Source organism: Ranitomeya variabilis, chromosome 7 (assembly GCF_051348905.1).
Source record: "Ranitomeya variabilis isolate aRanVar5 chromosome 7, aRanVar5.hap1, whole genome shotgun sequence".
In the NCBI taxonomy this organism is placed as follows: domain Eukaryota; kingdom Metazoa; phylum Chordata; class Amphibia; order Anura; family Dendrobatidae; genus Ranitomeya; species Ranitomeya variabilis.
This window is the reverse complement of record NC_135238.1, coordinates 186,915,144-186,932,672: the sequence shown is the minus strand read 5'-3', so window position 1 is coordinate 186,932,672 and position 17,529 is coordinate 186,915,144. Positions and strand designations below refer to the sequence as shown.

The window sequence follows — 17,529 nt, the reverse complement described above, 5'->3', positions numbered from 1 at the left end:
GGCTGAGAAGTGTGTGACAGCTGCCAATCATCAAAATCAACTAGAAAACCCACTAAAAACAGAAATAGCTAGGGTTAGGGTTAGGATCCCTAGTAACCCTAGGGATCCTAACCCTAACCCTAGGGATCCTAACCCTAAGGGTTAGGATCGTAATCCTAACCCTAAGGGTTAGGGTTAGGATCCCTAGGGTTAGGGTTAGGATCCCTAGGGTTAGGATCCCTAGGGTTACTAGGGATCCTAACCTAAGGGTTAGGATCCCTAGTAACCCTAGGGTTAGGGTTTTCTTGTTTTTTCTTGTGTTTAGGGTTTTCTTGTGTTTTTCTATAAAAACGCATGCGTTTTTAACGCAAGCAAACGCATGTGCTTAAAAACGCATGCGTAGACAGCAATGCATTTTTTTGCCGCGAATAAACGCATGCGTTTTTTGCGGGAAAAAAACGCAGCTAGAAATTACTGCAGGTTGCATTTCTGCAAATGAACGCACGCGTCAAAAAACGCATGCGTTGCCGAAAACGCGTCAAAACGCACGCTAAAAAACGCATGCATTTTTTTAATGTTAAGTACAGAAAAAAAAACGCATGCGTTTTTTAGCGCTAAAACGCTGCAGATCAAAACGCAAGTGTGAAACCAGCCTAAGCTCAACGAGGTAGGCGGCAGAGCCTCTGTGCTCAGTGATTGGCTGCAGTGGTGCTGAGCACTGTCAACGCAACATCACTGTTAAAACACTGAGACCAGAGCCTCAGCTGGGAGCCGGCACTGGAATTTGAGCGCTGATTTTTTTTTTTTTATCATGTGTCACTCATTTTTTTTTTTTTTTCTTAAGCCTACAAAAACAAACTAACAACTAAATGAATAAAACGAGCCCCGCACCTCTATGCTTCATCTGTCGACAGTATTCTTCATGAAACCATGGGACTTGGTATTCCGGGCACTCGAGACAAACCGCCCGATTTAATTGCATCAGGCGCATTCGTATCTTGGCACTTTTGTCAGGCAGAAAAGCTAAAAAATAATATATTTAGTGAAGAAAGAGAAAATCTACAACACACAGAAATCAAAAGCGTTCCCAACATGTGATACTGAGCCTGCGCCGTACATAGCGGGTGCCAGCGGCGTTACACAGCCAGCACCCGCCTGTAACACTATGACTGGCGCTAGCCTCGATTGCCCACTGTACCCCACCCCCCAAGAGACCATGGGGTGGCCATGGGTTATTAGTGCAGTGGGGGTCTATTAAAGGCTATCATTGTCATCAGATTAGTACTCCTGTAAAGTTTTAGGCATCATAGGAGACTGAGATTTTTACTTTGTACTACTATCCAGTTTTAAAATACAAAAAAATCCCAAAATAAAAATTACATTACATATATATATATATATATATATATATATATATATATATATATATATATATATATATATATATATATATATATATATATATATTTATTTTTATTTTTTTTCCTTACATATGTGAACCCTTCTATATAAAAGGTTTTAAGTACCCCAAAATGGTGACAATCTTGTTTGACCTCCCAGAACCATGTATGACCTTGTCAACTGATCGTGCATCTTTATTTCAATGGAGTAAAGGATCAGGTTGGTTGATATCAAAGATCCTCATTTCCCAAACATTTGATAAAAAAAAACAAGGCCTAATACATTGGTTCCAATAATGGAACAATGGGAAAAACAAAACAAAAAACTTCCAGATCTCAGAAAAAGTCACAAACTTAAAAATGTTCATGCACAAAAAGTTCTGATTTTCTTGTTGCCACTGAAATATAAAGAACCTAACCCCCACCATTGGTGAAAAAAAAGAAAAAGGAACTAAAACAAACAAGACAACTATAAACGTTCCGACTTGAAGAGTCACACTGCTGGGTTATTGTTTAAAAAAAACCAAACAACAACAATGGCAGAATTGCGTCTTTTTTTCACCATTTCACTGCTCTTGGAATTTTGTGTGTGCATTATACGGTTAACTGAATTCATTACAATTTGTCTTGTGCAAAAATAACAAATTAATATTGAAAATTGAAAGTAGAATGATAAAAAAAATAACAGAAAATAAATAATAATTAAAAACAAAACAAAAAAAATTGCCCAGTTGTGTAAGGGTTAAATAAAAGCTTTATTAAATTTTATAGGGTATTAGGCTTTTTGTGCCGGGTCTCGCACCAGGATGGGTAATGCAGGTAAAGCTGCAAAGAAATATTCGATTTATATTAGCCGACCCTGATGACAGATGTTGGGGAAATGAGGATGGGGCATATTTGCAAAGTGATCCCTTACCCCATTAAAATAAAGATGCACGCTCAGAAGACACGAGCATACATGGTGCTGGGAGATCAGAGAAGACAAAGCCTCTCATATGTACGGCCAGCCTAAGTCCTAGGGGCAACATGAGCAATATAGAACCTAAATGGATAAAGGTGGAGCATTCGCTCACATGACACTTACTGTCCAGTTCGGAATCCAGTTTAGTTAGGAAATGAATATTGAAAATGGCTTTAATCAGATCTTCTGGGAAATACTGTGCAACAGCAAGAGTGAAGCCCACCAGAACCAAGAGATGAGGAGGGAAGGAGTCTGGAAGGTAAAATAACACAACCACTATCTTATACATTTTTTTTTTTCATTCCTGATCTGATATTAGACGAAGCTGAAGTATTAAAGAGTTTTCATTTTTATTTCATAAATCAATAGCACTCATAAAAATAAGTCTTATCAGACAAATCGGCTTTTTTTTTCCTCTCCTCCTGGACTGATCTTTCACGCTCAGTTCATGAGTAAAATCTTCCATTACTGAGATAGGAGACAGCTGGTGCTCATAAAGTTCCATGGAGAAGTGTAACTGACGATTCAGAAGAACTTACAGCGGAAAGTCTGTGTCCGTCTCCACCTCCTCTCCATAGAATTTTATAAGCACCAACCTATCTCACAGTAATGGGAAAATCTGTCTATATAGAGAATGGAGATTGAAAGGAGGGGAAGTAGCACATTTCTCTCATAGAATATATTACAAAATCGCCAGTCACTCTTTAAGAATAAAGGTATGTTAGCAGGAGGAGGAATCAGCCCGACCCCTCTGGGCAAATTCCATTCATTTTTACGGATCTGTTCACATCTGCACCGGCGGCTCGGCTACTGGTTACGGAGTCTTTAATGGAAAAGATACTGCTGTCAGAAACCAATGGGAAATGACAGCCGCCGCTGGGATCAGATGACACAGAGGTGAACGGAGCCTTATGGAATGTGTCTGTTTCCTAGGGCTTAAAATGCGTAAATGCGGCGATGTCACTCAGCTACAATACCTTCATTTTCTTTGTGAAAAAGGAAGAAATAGATTAGAAAATGGTAGAATTCTTGCGCAGAACATGTTTTTTTTTTGTTTTTTTTTTTTAAGGGGAACCGGTGTAGAGCAATGACTGCTGTACGTGGCGGCCTGTATTCTGATGATAGGTTGGACAGCGGCAGGGAAAAGAAATAATCTGCAGCTCAGGATCATAATAAGGGATGATGTAGAAACTTTATTAACAATTATTTTAGACAAGGTCCCAATCCATAAAGATAAGGAAATTATAACATTAGGGCTACATTTTTTAGATGAAAACGGGACAATTCTTTTTTTTCTCTTTTCTTCACTTGCCCGTGTGACCACAGTCTATAATATGGGAAATTCATCACTGAAATTCTGATGTGATTATCTGCACAATAACCACAATGTACTAAAAATAATAAAAAAAAGTTGTGGGGTTTAGGTTTTCTAATCTGCAGCTTGTTAATGATAATGTGGATTTTTTTGCATATTTTCACTTTTTGCAACGCGGAGGCGGAAATCACAGGTAGAAAAATGTGTCTCTTTAATCTTCCAGGGCTGTGATTACTCCTGGGGTGAAGCGTGGCCAGATCTCCACTTATACTGAGAATACAATGAATACTTACTTAAATTAGCGAGAATATGCTGAATACACATTGTAAAGAATTCTTCTTCTCGCGGGGGATCGTAGCCCAGATTGACAAAGGCAAATAAAACTCTGTTCAAGTCTGTGGGATGGATCTTAAAAAAACAAAACAAAAATATAATACATTATTAATCTGACAAATAGTCTTTACTAACACAGTGTGTACATGACATAGTCCAGTAAATGAGAGGGATTTCTGCAATCACAGCATTGATGATCTTTCCTAAGGATACCCCATCAGTGCAAATCACAGCTCAGAGGAGCACTACACCCATCAATCTGCTACTGCTGGGTCATCAGTGATAGCTAATGATAAAGTGATCCCAGAAAAAAATGGTCTGTTTGCCATTAATGTGCTGGATCAGATTTTCATCCATTTCTAATCTGTAAGTCCGTTGTTTTTTTTTGCTTTTTCCTCCATTAAGGAGTTTCATTTTCTTGTATCTTTTTTGTTTTTTTCACGAACCAATAGACTTGCATCAGCGAATTTGATCCATGATTCAGATCAAAAGTGACCATATCTCAGTTTGGTTTTTTGCAGGCACTGCATGTAAACAGCCCCATAGACTATAATAGGTACATGATCTGTGAGAAACACTGAGAACATGTATGAAAAAAACCAGACGTCTGAGACCTAAGGGCGCAGTCAGACGACCATATAAATTGGACTGTGATTGGACCACAATGCAAAGACTGTCCAGCGGTTCTACCGACCTGAGCATGATGGCTGTACAGGAAAACATGAAGCGGTCACGCTCAGGTCGGGAGAGCCGCCGGCCAGTCTGTGAATTGTGGTCCGATCACAGTCCAATTTATTCGGTCATCTGACTGTGTCCTAAGAGTACAAGTATTGACTGGTAGAACAGCAACACCAAATCCTTAATTTAAAGGAATTGTCTCATCTATAGTGGCTAAAAGTGCTTGTAAAAACAATTTACTTCTTACTTTAAAATCCTCTCCGTTTGCAATAATGGAAGGAGTTTTAATTCTATAGTTTACTGCTCATTGTTTAGGTTACCAGCCACTCCTGCAGCTTGTCAGAAGTGTCCAGTTTCCCAGACAAGCAGCATGCACATCTGCCTCTGCAGGCCATCTGGACCTTAGGAGCGCACCACTGTCCCCTTACCCCATTGCAAGCGAAAAATCGGGAGGCAGGGGAGATGGGTGCTACCAAAGATACATGATGAGAGAATCCCTTTAAGGATTTCCTGGAGGAATAACAGAGGAACAACAATGAAAAGATGCCCCAGAATAATTATTACATGGGGGTACTATAGTGTAACACACAGGACTGGTGCTCTTTAAGCCGCCCCTAGACAGCTGTCAGGTGCACGCACTGAATAGACCTTTGGCCACCAGATGTTTAGTTTGGGCCAGTGACTGGCCTTCCAATCTGAACCCACGGGGCTTCTACCTTTGTGACATTCTCCATGGTGACTTCTGCGATCTTGTCCAGAACCGGAGGACACAGAGTATTACAGTAACTAATAACCAGCGCCAGAAACGGTGCGTTCCTCCAGGTGACCTGGTGCAGCAGGCGCTGGCAGGTGAGCAGGATGTCGTCTATCAGCATATTCTGCAGCCACTGCCCGTTCATCACGTACGTCAGCTCATTCAACAGATGATCAATGTCGTCCATATTCTTCACTCTCTCCAGTCCGTATCGGCTCACTTTATGGAGGAGTTTCTCATACATCCCGGATTTATTCTGCCTGGACAGCTGGGCGGGCTGTAACCACCGGATGACGCTGTTCGCGATGCTATTCAGGTCGCTGAGGTCACACTGGGGAATGACGTCGTCAATCTTTCTAAGGACGGCTTCATCCACTCTAGTAAGGGTCAGCAGCGACAGTGACCTGGTCATCATAACCACCATAGATGGGACATGAGACGTCTTCATAAAGCTACGGGAAGGGACATTTCAGGCATCAGAAAAAGTCACCTTCTCAGAATCAAATCAATTATAAATGTGACAAAGGGAACAAAAAGAAGCCAACAAAACCCTCAAAACACATTAATGCGGGCTTTATTTTTGTGGTTTCCCCAGGCAAAAGATAAAATAAGAGGTCCATAGAACAAAAATGTCACGTATTTATTAAAAACAAACAAAAAAAAAAACACTTTGTGATGAGTGTCACTCCAAAATTACTAGTTAAAATAGGCCTTATAAAATAGTCCTTATACAACCCATATGTTTGTAGTAATAAACTATTATTGTTGAGCATATTTATGTTAAAATCCGGGTGTCCGTTGTTGGCACGGCCAAGATATTTTTTTGCCTCCTGTGTTGATTGACAGCGCTCGCTTGGGGAAAGCACACAATGTAGCAGCAGGAGCCAGCGCACGCGCTCACAGATCTCTCTCCTCTCTGCTGCGGCCATGCGATTTTCCTCCCTCTTCTTTCTTTAACGCTTCTTGCTCGCCACACTTCTGCATCTTTCCGTGGAGCGAGCAGCCACAGCAGAGGAGAGAGGTCAGTGAGCGCGGTCGGTGAGCGCGCACAGGCCTCTGCAGTTACACTGTGCGCATGCACGCTGGAGGACTCCCCAATGTCACCTTGACCAGTAGCGGACATACCATTGGTGCAACCAGTGCAGCCGCACAGGGGCCCGAGAGGTCCAGGGGCCACTGCTTTCCCCAAACCAGGTGGCATTGTGCATTATAAGGAGCTCTCCAGCTGCAGATGGTCCATATATTGTTCTTGCACAGGGGCCTCTGCTGTCTGTGTCCGCTCCTGGCCCTCACGGTATACCAGTCATATGTTTGTATTCTTATTAGTGACCTTGTCTTACCCACATGGTAAACCCAGCGCCATTCTAATAGGGCCGTCCACATGTCCCTTTAACCCGATTACTCGCCACACATGCATGGAAATTGCACTTACGCAGTTAGACGTTTCTGTAGATCCGCAAACAGTTGATAGTTTTGGCAGGGCAGGCAAACCACGGCATCTGTGAGCTTACATAGATACAGGCGATGGTAATGATCCAGATTGTCCTGGATGGCGGAGCAGATCCTGAACAGAGAGAAAAACAAAAAGATCACACATCATCAAGCAACATAACGAGACTCCATCCACAGCCGTGCCACGTCCTCATCCAGAAGGGACGCTCCCACACAGTGTGCCGTGTGTGGCAGAACAAATTTCACCCGGACCACAAGCCCCACTGACGTACATATGGGTTTTTGTAACTTTGATGGCAAAAACGACACAACACACTGCGCCAGTGTCATCAATAAGTTAGGAAACGGCCGACAGAGTCTCTAATAAGTGGTGGACGCTCCTTGTTCCACTGTAAAGATGCTTCAAGAATGTGCACCATATAAAATGGTTCATAGGTTTGTAAAGGCCCCATATACCGTGAGGGTCGGCCAAGCGTTCATCTGGCCATCAGCTCGCTCTCACTCTATTCCCCCAATGGACATGAATGCTCAGTAGGGTGCTCATGCATTGAGGAGTGGAGAAATCCACCATCGGACTCATCGGTCTGTACATCAAAGGGATCAGGCAAAAAAAAAAATAAAACCTCTCAGTACTTATTTGCTAGGAGGAGAATACTAAGAGTCTGAAATAGCTGATTACAGGGAACAACAGCTTGCATCCATCTGAACAGTAAATGGAAATATGGCAGGATTCAGACATCCATATATTATGATCCAGGTATGGACCGAATTGGCCGAGGATCTCCTGGCCTCACACATGTATAGTTGGGTCAGCAGACCCTCGCCGGGGTGCAGCCCGTACCCGGACCGTGATAATATGGACAATATCAGATTGGACAGGAAGGATCCAGCTCCAAACCATTCACGGCTTAGAGAATCCACTTACTTCTGAATGAGGATTGGGTTCTTGCACTCGGCCTCCGCCATGGTCTCCAGCACGTACACCAGACTGATGTGATGGATCTTACCTGCCAGTATGACAAGGTCGTCTTCAAGCCTGGAGGGAACAAAGGAGCTCAAACCTTTACAAATCCAACATTTGGCAATTGTTTCCAGTACTGAATTCCTAGATTAGACTACAAAATAATCAGGAGCTTCCTCTAATTAGGGAATACGAGTTCTATTTGAGTATTATCATTGCATTATGGGATTTTTTCTGTTGGTTCAGGGCTGATACGTAGTATCCCTTTAAGGGGCCGATACATCACATCCCTTTAAGGGGCCCACTCACCTATTTCTTATCTCTTGAGAAGCCATCGGAAATAAGGCACAAAATATTTTTCCGAAATGATCCGCATTATTCCATAGGTTTGATATTTCGAGCAGAGACAATTTTGCCATCACCTGAAACTCGTACTGCTTGAAAGCCATTTGCCGGTAGAGGCCGCTGACGATGCACATGGTGTCCGTGCTCATTTTATTCTTGTCCCGCACAAAAATCTGATTGCATTTATCCAAGAGGGGCTGGTAGTCATACTTCATAAGGCACAGAAACTGGACGACCCGGCGCACGCTGTGCACATCTATGTAGTGCTTTAAATCACTTCCAGTAGTCTTAAGGTACCGTCACACTAAACGATATCGCTAGCGATCCGTGACGTTGCAGCGTCCTCGCTAGCGATATCGTTTAGTTTGACACGCAGCAGCGATCAGGATCCTGCTGTGATGTCGCTGGTCGCTGAATAAAGTCCAGAACTTTATTTGGTCATCCGATCGCCGTGTATCGTTGTGTTTGACACCAAAAGCAACGATACCCAGCGATGTTTTACACTGGTAACCAGGGTAAACATCGGGTTACCAAGCGCAGGGCCGCGCTTAGTAACCCGATGTTTACCCTGGTTACCCGGGGACCTCGGCATCGTTGGTCGCTGGAGAGCGGTCTGTGTGACAGCTCTCCAGCGATCAAACAGCGACGCTGCAGCGATCGGCATCGTTGTCGCTATCGCTGCAGCGTCGCTTAATGTGACGATACCTTTAGATACTGGTGACCGCTTACCTAATATTTTGTATGTTCTCCAGGCCCGTGTTCAGGGCATTGGCTACCTTTCCCATTAACGGACTGCTGCCCAGATCTAGTTTTTCCAAACAAACTGAGAATTTCGACAACGTCTCCGGTTCAAATCTGAAACAGGTAAAAACATACAATCAATCATATAAATACAAAATAACAAACAATGCGCCATACAGTTATATAGGATAAAATCCAAAAGATTTCTTTATAAAAAAGTTATTTATTGATCTAACTTTTTAGGTTTCGTTTTTCCAGTCCGCAGTTGCAAAAGTGCAGGACTCCACTGTCCTGGCTGTGCATCTTGTCTCATGTTTACGATGCTACAATGAAATGCTATGACGTGTATACTAGTGGGAGAAGAGGGATACAATGCGGAAAACCTTTGGGCAACACACAGCATGACGAACCTCAAGAGCCAAAGAGCTAATGCTGGGCAACTAAATGGCAAAATGGCTGCTGGGATTGGTAATCAAACATTCCACCAGCCTTACTTTTCCAGTCTTCTCCAGCCTTCCATTAGCAGCTGCTGCACCAAAGAGTCGTGCGCTTCCACATTAAACCTTGAAATACAGAATACAACAATGGTAAACGAGATGCAACATAAGGACCGAGCAATGGAGCAAGTGGCTCGTACCTTATAACGGCATACAGCGTATTCACCAGGGTGGTGTCGCTCATAAAGTCAATTTTATTTTCTGCCAGGATCCGAAGAGCAATAAATTCCGGGTGATTTCGGACGGTTTCATGATTTGCGTTTGCACTCGGCTTCCCCTTCTGAAGCTCCCATAATGTATTGATGGCGCAACCCACATGATGTACTGTAAGCTTAGACTTATGGATGCCAACGAGTTGAAAAATCTGGAATTGGTTTGTGCTAGTCATCAACTGATCCAGGAGCGGATCCGAACTGATACTACGCATCTGAAAGAAGCGCAGAGAAAGAGGCAAAGCCCTCCTCCAGCAGAACATGTCTGGACTGTACGAAAGGCTTAGGACCTTAGAGAAATAAAAATATTCTATGTCTTTTCTTCCAACATCTTCTTAGAAAGTGGATATTCCTCTCTCCGGAGAAGATCTTGTTACTTCAAGATATGATAAGACACTTTGATTAAAGCCATCTGTAAAGGAAGAGATAAAAAAGGAATAATAATAATAGTGGACCCACAACTTATATGTAAGGCTGTGTTCTTTCCACATACAGATTATACAATCAGCATTTTAACATACTTATTATATGGTATTGGTATACAGGGGGTGCAGAAGTCGGTGTACAGTTTAAATAATAGTTGAATGTTATCAATTGTGCATGATTTTCTTAAACAAACCTCATTTTTTATAACTTCCCAAATAAAAATCAAGTCAATCTGGGTAAGGTCTGGTGACCCTTCTGGCCATGCAACCGGCAGGACAGCATCTACCTATCCACATAGTATAAAAATAATAATATGAATAGACATTTATGCCAGCATATGCACCCCTGTATATTAGAATATGAAGCTTAAAGTTATTTGTCCAGAGCATTTTTTAGCATCTGGTGATAAAAACAAACCTATTGAGGCATAAGGACATCAAAGAAGATCGCACCCTACCCTCCCTTTGAATGATCGGGTGGAGAACGTGTCAGACCCATTTCATCCATGTAATTACATGGTGAGTTTAAAGGGTGATTTCTAGTTTAGTAAATCGTCCCCTCTTCTAAAGATAAGGGTTGACTTACTGGCTGCTGGAGTCCCAACTTCTCATACCCCAAAAAAATCTCCAAAAAAGAACACTGGAGCTTATAAACCAAGCTTAGCACTCAGCTATTTCCAGCAGTCCCATACACAATGAATGGTGCGGAGGTTGAGCATGTGCACCTACCGCTCATTTCGAGATTGGACTATGCCAAGCCTCGTTCCCTTTATCAAGAGCCCCATCCTCAGGATCGCCAGGGATCCTAGAACCCCAAAGACCAGCATGCTATGGGAAGGAATAATGCAATATCTTTGGAATGTTTAAAGCCTTAAACTTACACTTCTGCCCAGTAAGAAGGAGAGTGATCTTTAGTATCATAATCAGCCCGCCTTATACAGTGGTGGTATATAACTAGGATATGTCACCTATGCCGATTGCCTGGAGGTGAAGTCACTGGGACCCCTACAGAATGCTAGGAAAGCACTGAGCCATTTTATTTATAGTAATCCTTGCTGGCTTTCTTCGGGTTACCATTAAAAGAAACCTGTCGCTTGATTTATGCTGCCCAAACAATAGGCAGCATTAATCAGAGCCTGGCTGCCTGATTACAGCCAGTGATATTTTTTTCAGAGATAATATACTTTAAAGATCCGGCCGTGGACCATAGCAATAGAGAAACCAAGTCCAGAAAGTCCAAGTGCCACAGCAGGTGATTGACGGGTCCCACGACTGCGAATCACCTGATGCAGTGCTGCAAAATACCAAGAAGAGTCAGACTAGTCTCACATCCAACTATGGTCCTCAGCTGAAGACCATGGCTCGGTCTGCCTATGGTGAAAGACCTGAAGAGAGAAAATACAAGAGGTGCTCCCTGTGTAACACTGTGGGCAACAGGTCAGGGCTAGTGATGAGCGAATATACTCGTTACTCGAGATTTCCCGAGCATGCTCGGGGGTCCTCCGAGTATTTTTTAGTGCTCGGAGATTTAGTTTTCCTCACCTCAGCTGAATGATTTACATCTGTTAGCCAGCATAAGTACATGTGGGGGTTGCCTGGTTGCTAGGGAATCCCCACATGTAATCAAGCTGGTTAAGAGATGTAAATCATTCAGCTGCGGCACGAAAAACTAAATCTCCGAGCCCTAAAAAATACTCAGAGGACCCCTGAGCGTGCTCGAGAAATCTCGAGTAACCAGTATATTCGCTCATCACTAGTCAGGGCAAGTCAGAGGGTTGGTCGCTCATCTGAACAGATTGTGTGCGGCACAACTATGTAAAGAGTTAGATATTATCCAATATCCGCCGTATGCAGACCAAATGGAAAGAGGACACAACAAGGAAAGGAAAGATCAGTGAGGTGGATCCCGGAACAGAGGATAAATAAAAATGTTTGCGTAGAACCTACTCCTCCCTTAAGCATACCTGAGGATTAACCTTAGTAGCAGCAGCGCCCGGGATCCACTGCACTCCTCTCTACTTTAATGGTGAAAGATCTATAACATGAAACTGTCTTCCACAACCTCACCTTTGTATAGAGTTCGGCTGTTCTTCGCCCAGTATTAAGCCTCCTACACAGCTGTTTCTGTTTCAGTCAACGACTGTATTTTAACCTTCCTATGTAAATGATGATCATTCCCCCCCGTTTTGTATAATGGTTTATACACCCGGCTATAATCCTACATCATCCATGACTTTGTGCGAGTGTACACAGAAGAATACGTTCTTTGATGCGATTTCGAAGGATGCCGAATCCTGATTTGATTTCCTTCTTTTTCATTCTCTTTGCATTTTGTTCATTTATAATAATAAAGTATCAACACTTCTATTTATTAAAGCATTCTAACTTTGCAGTATTTCTTTCACACACGTCTAAAACTCTTAAAAATCACAACTAAATTCTCCCAGCGATTCCTACTGGCCACCGACCGCGAGCGGTCTGACGAATCAGCAAAAGGCAAAGCGTTGGAAATTTAGCTCGCGGCGCCTACGTCTAATAACGCCATTTTTGAAGTCCTTATGACATTTAATTGTATTGAATTGTTATTGTTACTAATTATTATTATTATTGTTATTAATTATTGTTACCACAGGTCCTGGACCCCGTCCTCCACCCGTTACCACAGGTCCTGGACCCCGTCCTCCACCTGTCACCAGGGCATATGCGCTTGTTACTGGCCATGATTTGTCACAGTCACCCCCAGAATCTGTGTCACACCCCACAGTCTGATGACCCTGCAAGTCACTCTCTGTCTGGGTGTCAGCTCCACGTGTTTTATCCAGCAGACCACTATCAGTCGTATTGTGGCACACTTCAGGTGACGTCAGGTCAGTTAGTTGGACAGTCGCACCTTTCCCTCTGGTCAGGCCTGCCTTCTCAACATTACTAACTGACATCCACATTATATCCACAAACACTTCAGCCTTTTCCCACAGTGCTACCAAATCTTGTCCTATTACCATAGGATACGGCAAGATCGGGTCTACAACCACCTCATGGTATGTGGAAACCTCCGCTGCGACAATGTAGATAGTGGCTACCTGGAGATATTCAGTGTCGCCAGGTGACACAGAATCTCCTGGACGGGTTCCCAGCACAGACGCTTCTCTCCCCGGGTCTATCAACCCTTGCACACACTTTCCATCCAGCCAAAAAGGACACAGTCGTGACACCTCACTGATTGCCGCCCCTTTTTTGGCTCTGCCCCCTTTCTGGGCAAGTGCTCCGCTTTTTGATACCACCCCGGTTCGAGATTCAGCCCCCCTTCGGGATTCCACCCCTTTTTGGGCCATTACCCCTATTCGGGTTACCGCCCCTTTTTGGGTCTCCGCCCCCTTTTGGGCAACCATCCCCGTTTGGGCCACCGCTCACTATTAGGGATACTCCCCTCCCTGGGATACACCCCGTGGACTCCCCCACGGCACTCAGGCCCCAGTTCACACAGTACACCCCAATGTCTCTGGGCTTGTACTGGCCTTTTAAGAGTCTGCACAAAAAGAAATTTTTTTTTTTTTTTTCTCTGTCACTTTCACCAGCTCCTGCTGGTACCGCCACAGCTCCCGCTGCAGTCACACACAACCGGCACCTCCAGGTGCTGCCAACCACAAGCCACTACAGCTCCGCCTGCTGTGGAACCTCTCGCTGCAACCACGGCTACTCTCCACACGGCTCTGCACGGCTCCACCGCTGCCGCTTGTCACCTTTGTGACCCCGCCGAGTCACAGCAGACGCTTGTCACTTTCGTAACCCCGCCGAGTTACCGCTAGATGCTTGTCACCTTCGTGGCTCTGCCACAGCAATTAACTCCACGTGTGCTAGCGGGATTGTTGCCAAAATTCTCCACCAATTGTAAGGTTTCTCTCACTGAGAGTGTTGGGGGACACTCACTTGGCCGCGATATTCAAGCACACGGGCACGGGTTTATAAAACAAAGCAGTCCATGCGGTTTATTAAGCCTCATAAACCGGGTTACGCACAGTTCATAACATGAAACACAACAGGCACCAACTGGTAATATTTACTTGCAGCTTCTAACACTTCAGTGTACGGCTTTGCCTCACGGACACTAACACGCTGGTCCTCCCTTAACCAGTTCCCAAGGGAGACCACATAGTTCATAGACTTCACAAGCACTACGGCCTGTACGATACCTGACGGGAGCTCCGGCTCCACCTGCTGACTCCTCGCCAGTCCACACCTCCGGGTAAGCTGCCTTACAGGGATCACCAACTTGCCTGGCCGGCACACACTAGTCAGTCCAGACCTCACCGAAGGACTCCAGCTTCCCCAGTTCCACTGTGCACGGCTCCGGGATCCGGTCCTCCTACTAGGACCTCCCACGCCAGCAGGTGCTTTCCAGGAAGCCTCCTCCCAGGCTTCCAACACAGGAACACACCGAGCCCTCAGGAACTCCCTCAGGGATTTTGCACTTGGACCCTTCAGGTCCAAACACTGGAACCACACAGGAACATGTGACCCACACTCTGGTCACGTTATGTACCTGTAACCACACCCACAGTAATGGATCACATGGACTGGTCACGTGATCCTGACATCACTGCAGGTCAATTCTCACGGCCTCAATACAACTCCGTGCAGATTCCGGGGAGACCATGCAGCGCCCCCTACCTGTTACAGGGGTTACTGCATCACATATATCACAGAGCTTACATACATAACTGGGAAAAAGACCTTGATACTGAATTTCAGGACTGGGAGGTAGATCAAATTTACAAAAATTCGCATGGCCCATCTAGTTGTATAAGAGTACAGGAAAATTCGTATAAAATAGTCACTAGATGGTACACTACCCCAACTCTATCTCATCTTTGGTATCCCAATTCTTCACCAACCTGTTGGAGATGTACTAAAGACGTTGGTACTTTTCTGCATATGTGGTGGTCTTGTGAAATACTACAAACTTTTTGGAAAGAAGTATTAAAATATATAACTAAAATATGCAAATTACTACATCCACCCTCCCTGACACTCATTTTTTTAAACTGGAAGGGGGACAACTCGAAATATAAAAATAAATCCCTGTTGGCTTTCCTTCTATCAGCAGCTAAGCTTCTTATCCCAGTCCACTGGTTGACTAAAAACTGCCCGAGCATTTCAGATTGGGTCAACAAAGTGGACCAGTTATACTATATAGAAGAAATTTCTGCTTTCACTTTTTTCTCACAAGAGAAATTCCACACAACATAGGTCCCCTGGAAATCTTTCAGATCTAGTGATGAGTATTTGGCTCTCATTAACAATTAGAAATCTCTTTAGAGGTTTGGATCTCTTCCTAATCCAGAAATGAACGTGTCGATGTCCCCCCTCTAAATCCCTTGCACCTATTTTACGATAAGCCGAACCCTCCCCTTCTAGTGAATCTATCACCTACCCCCTTTCTCCTCTTCTTTCTTTCTATTTACAGTATGTGTGTATTGGTTAAATGTCGCATTAATGTGGAGTTGTTTTTGGTTTCTGATCTAGCCTTCGGGAAGTCACAAGACTTCAAATCTGAACTTTCTTAATGATTGCATCTTACTGTAATCTTATGTTTATCCACATGTTTATCTACATGTTCATCAATAATGTTACATGTTATTATTGAACTAGCCTTCCCGAGATTGGGTTATATGTCATACTGATGTATCTCAAATCCACATGTTACCATTTACCTATCTGTTATTTGTGTAAAACTAATAAAAAGAAACTTAAAACAAACGAAGACTGACTTCCAAACTGTTTTGTTCACCGATGAGTGCCGCGCAACGCTCGATGGTCCAGATGGATGGAGTGGAGGATGGCTGGTTGATGGACACCCCATGAAAACACGGCTAAGGCGCCAACAAGGAGGTGGAGTAATGTTTTGTGCTGGAATCATGGGGAGAGAGATTGTCGGCCCCTTTATGATCCCTGAAGGGGTAAAGATGAACTCCATAATCTATGTGGAGTTTCTAAAACAACACTTCCTGCCATGGTTCAAGAGGAAGAACCGCAGCAAGATCATTTTCATGCATGATAATGCACCATCTCATGCTGCAAAAAACACATCTGCATCTCTGGCTGCTATGGGCATAAAAGAGGACAAACTTATGGTGTGGCCACCATCTTCCCCTGACCTCAACCCCATTGAGAACCTCTGGAGCATCATCAAAAGGAGTGTCTATGATGGCGGGAGGCAGTTCACATCTAAGCAACAGCTCTGGGAGGGTATTCTGTCCACATGCAAAACAAATGAAGCAGAAACCATCCAAAAACTGACAAATTCAATGGACGAGAGAGTTCAGAAGCTTTTTTCGAACAAGGGGTCCTATGTGCAAATGTATCATCACCTAGAATAAAGTTTTCACTTGAAAACTGTTTGATTTCATTTTGTAATAAGCTGATAATGCTTATAACTTCACAATTGACCTTTTTTTGTTCAAAATAAAAAAAAGAGGTTGAAAACTCTGCTGTGCATAATAATTTGGAACATGCATTTTGAGTGTTTATTTTTTTTAAAAAAGATACTGTTTTCATAGGCAGTTTTTTCCAAAACATTGCAATTATACTAGAATAGTAGATGACTGGAAAATAACAATGACTGCAATTCAGATAGGTAATTTAGAGAAAATATGAGGAAATATTATTTGCATAATAATTTGGAACACAGTGTATATATAGACTGTATATATGTTATAAGGAATATTTGAGGCCATGGAACCATTCTATGTCCATTTTGCAAGCCGTCGAGAAAATTTCGCCATACGGATGCCACACGGATGGCACACGGATAATTGTAGGAGAAAAAATTGCATCCTCGCATTGAATACGGATCACTGTTCAGGAAATTTTCTGCTTATCTCGGCCATCAAAAACGGACTGTATTTTTATATGTTGTGTGTGACTCCGGCCTAACTCCCAAACTGATTGCATTGTTTACTGACAAGGTATAAAACATTTTGAAAACACACCTAATACATTATTAACGACATTTTACCATGTTTATTTTCACACATGGAAATAAGTGATTTTTCCTTTTCGCTTCTGAACTATACAGAGTTCTGATATTTTATTTCAGATTATGTGCAGAACTTGAACTTGTTTCATTTGACTACTTGTGGTTCAAGGTAAGCTGATTCTGTGAATAATTAATGTCTTACTGGATGTAGTTGACAACATTCTGGCCATGAAGTACATTTTGATGATAGTTCTAGCAAGTTACTGGTGAAACTCTTCCAAGGTTCTGTTAACATACAAAAATAAGCGATTTACGTGAATAACTTCTGAACTACACATAGAGTTGATAATTTTTTTGGCAAATATTGTTCAGGACATTGAGCTGGTCATTTTGAGTACTAGTGGTCTAGAGTACCTGTTTTCAAATTGAACTTACGTATGATTGAGTGTGTTTGATTATGCGCGACATAAGCGATTTACGTGAATAACTTCTGAACTACA

At 43.2% G+C, this 17,529-nt stretch overlaps 1 protein-coding gene across 1 annotated transcript in view; it reads right to left on the bottom strand.

Annotated features, from left to right (window-relative positions):
* Positions 1 to 17,311, bottom strand: part of LOC143786285 (FAST kinase domain-containing protein 1, mitochondrial-like) — a 35,566-nt gene extending 18,255 nt beyond the window's left edge. Inside the window, exons 1-11 of the mRNA XM_077275560.1 lie at positions 17,232 to 17,311; positions 9,557 to 10,040; positions 9,414 to 9,482; positions 8,908 to 9,033; positions 8,143 to 8,454; positions 7,798 to 7,908; positions 6,853 to 6,984; positions 5,383 to 5,872; positions 3,949 to 4,063; positions 2,464 to 2,592; positions 871 to 1,002 (exon numbers count right to left, since the gene is read on the bottom strand). Coding sequence (XP_077131675.1) covers positions 871 to 1,002; positions 2,464 to 2,592; positions 3,949 to 4,063; positions 5,383 to 5,872; positions 6,853 to 6,984; positions 7,798 to 7,908; positions 8,143 to 8,454; positions 8,908 to 9,033; positions 9,414 to 9,482; positions 9,557 to 9,891 — 1,951 coding nt within the window. The 5' untranslated portion in view covers positions 9,892 to 10,040; positions 17,232 to 17,311. The remainder of the gene's footprint in view (positions 1 to 870; positions 1,003 to 2,463; positions 2,593 to 3,948; positions 4,064 to 5,382; positions 5,873 to 6,852; positions 6,985 to 7,797; positions 7,909 to 8,142; positions 8,455 to 8,907; positions 9,034 to 9,413; positions 9,483 to 9,556; positions 10,041 to 17,231) is intronic.
* Between the last annotated feature and the right edge of the window lie 218 nt (positions 17,312 to 17,529).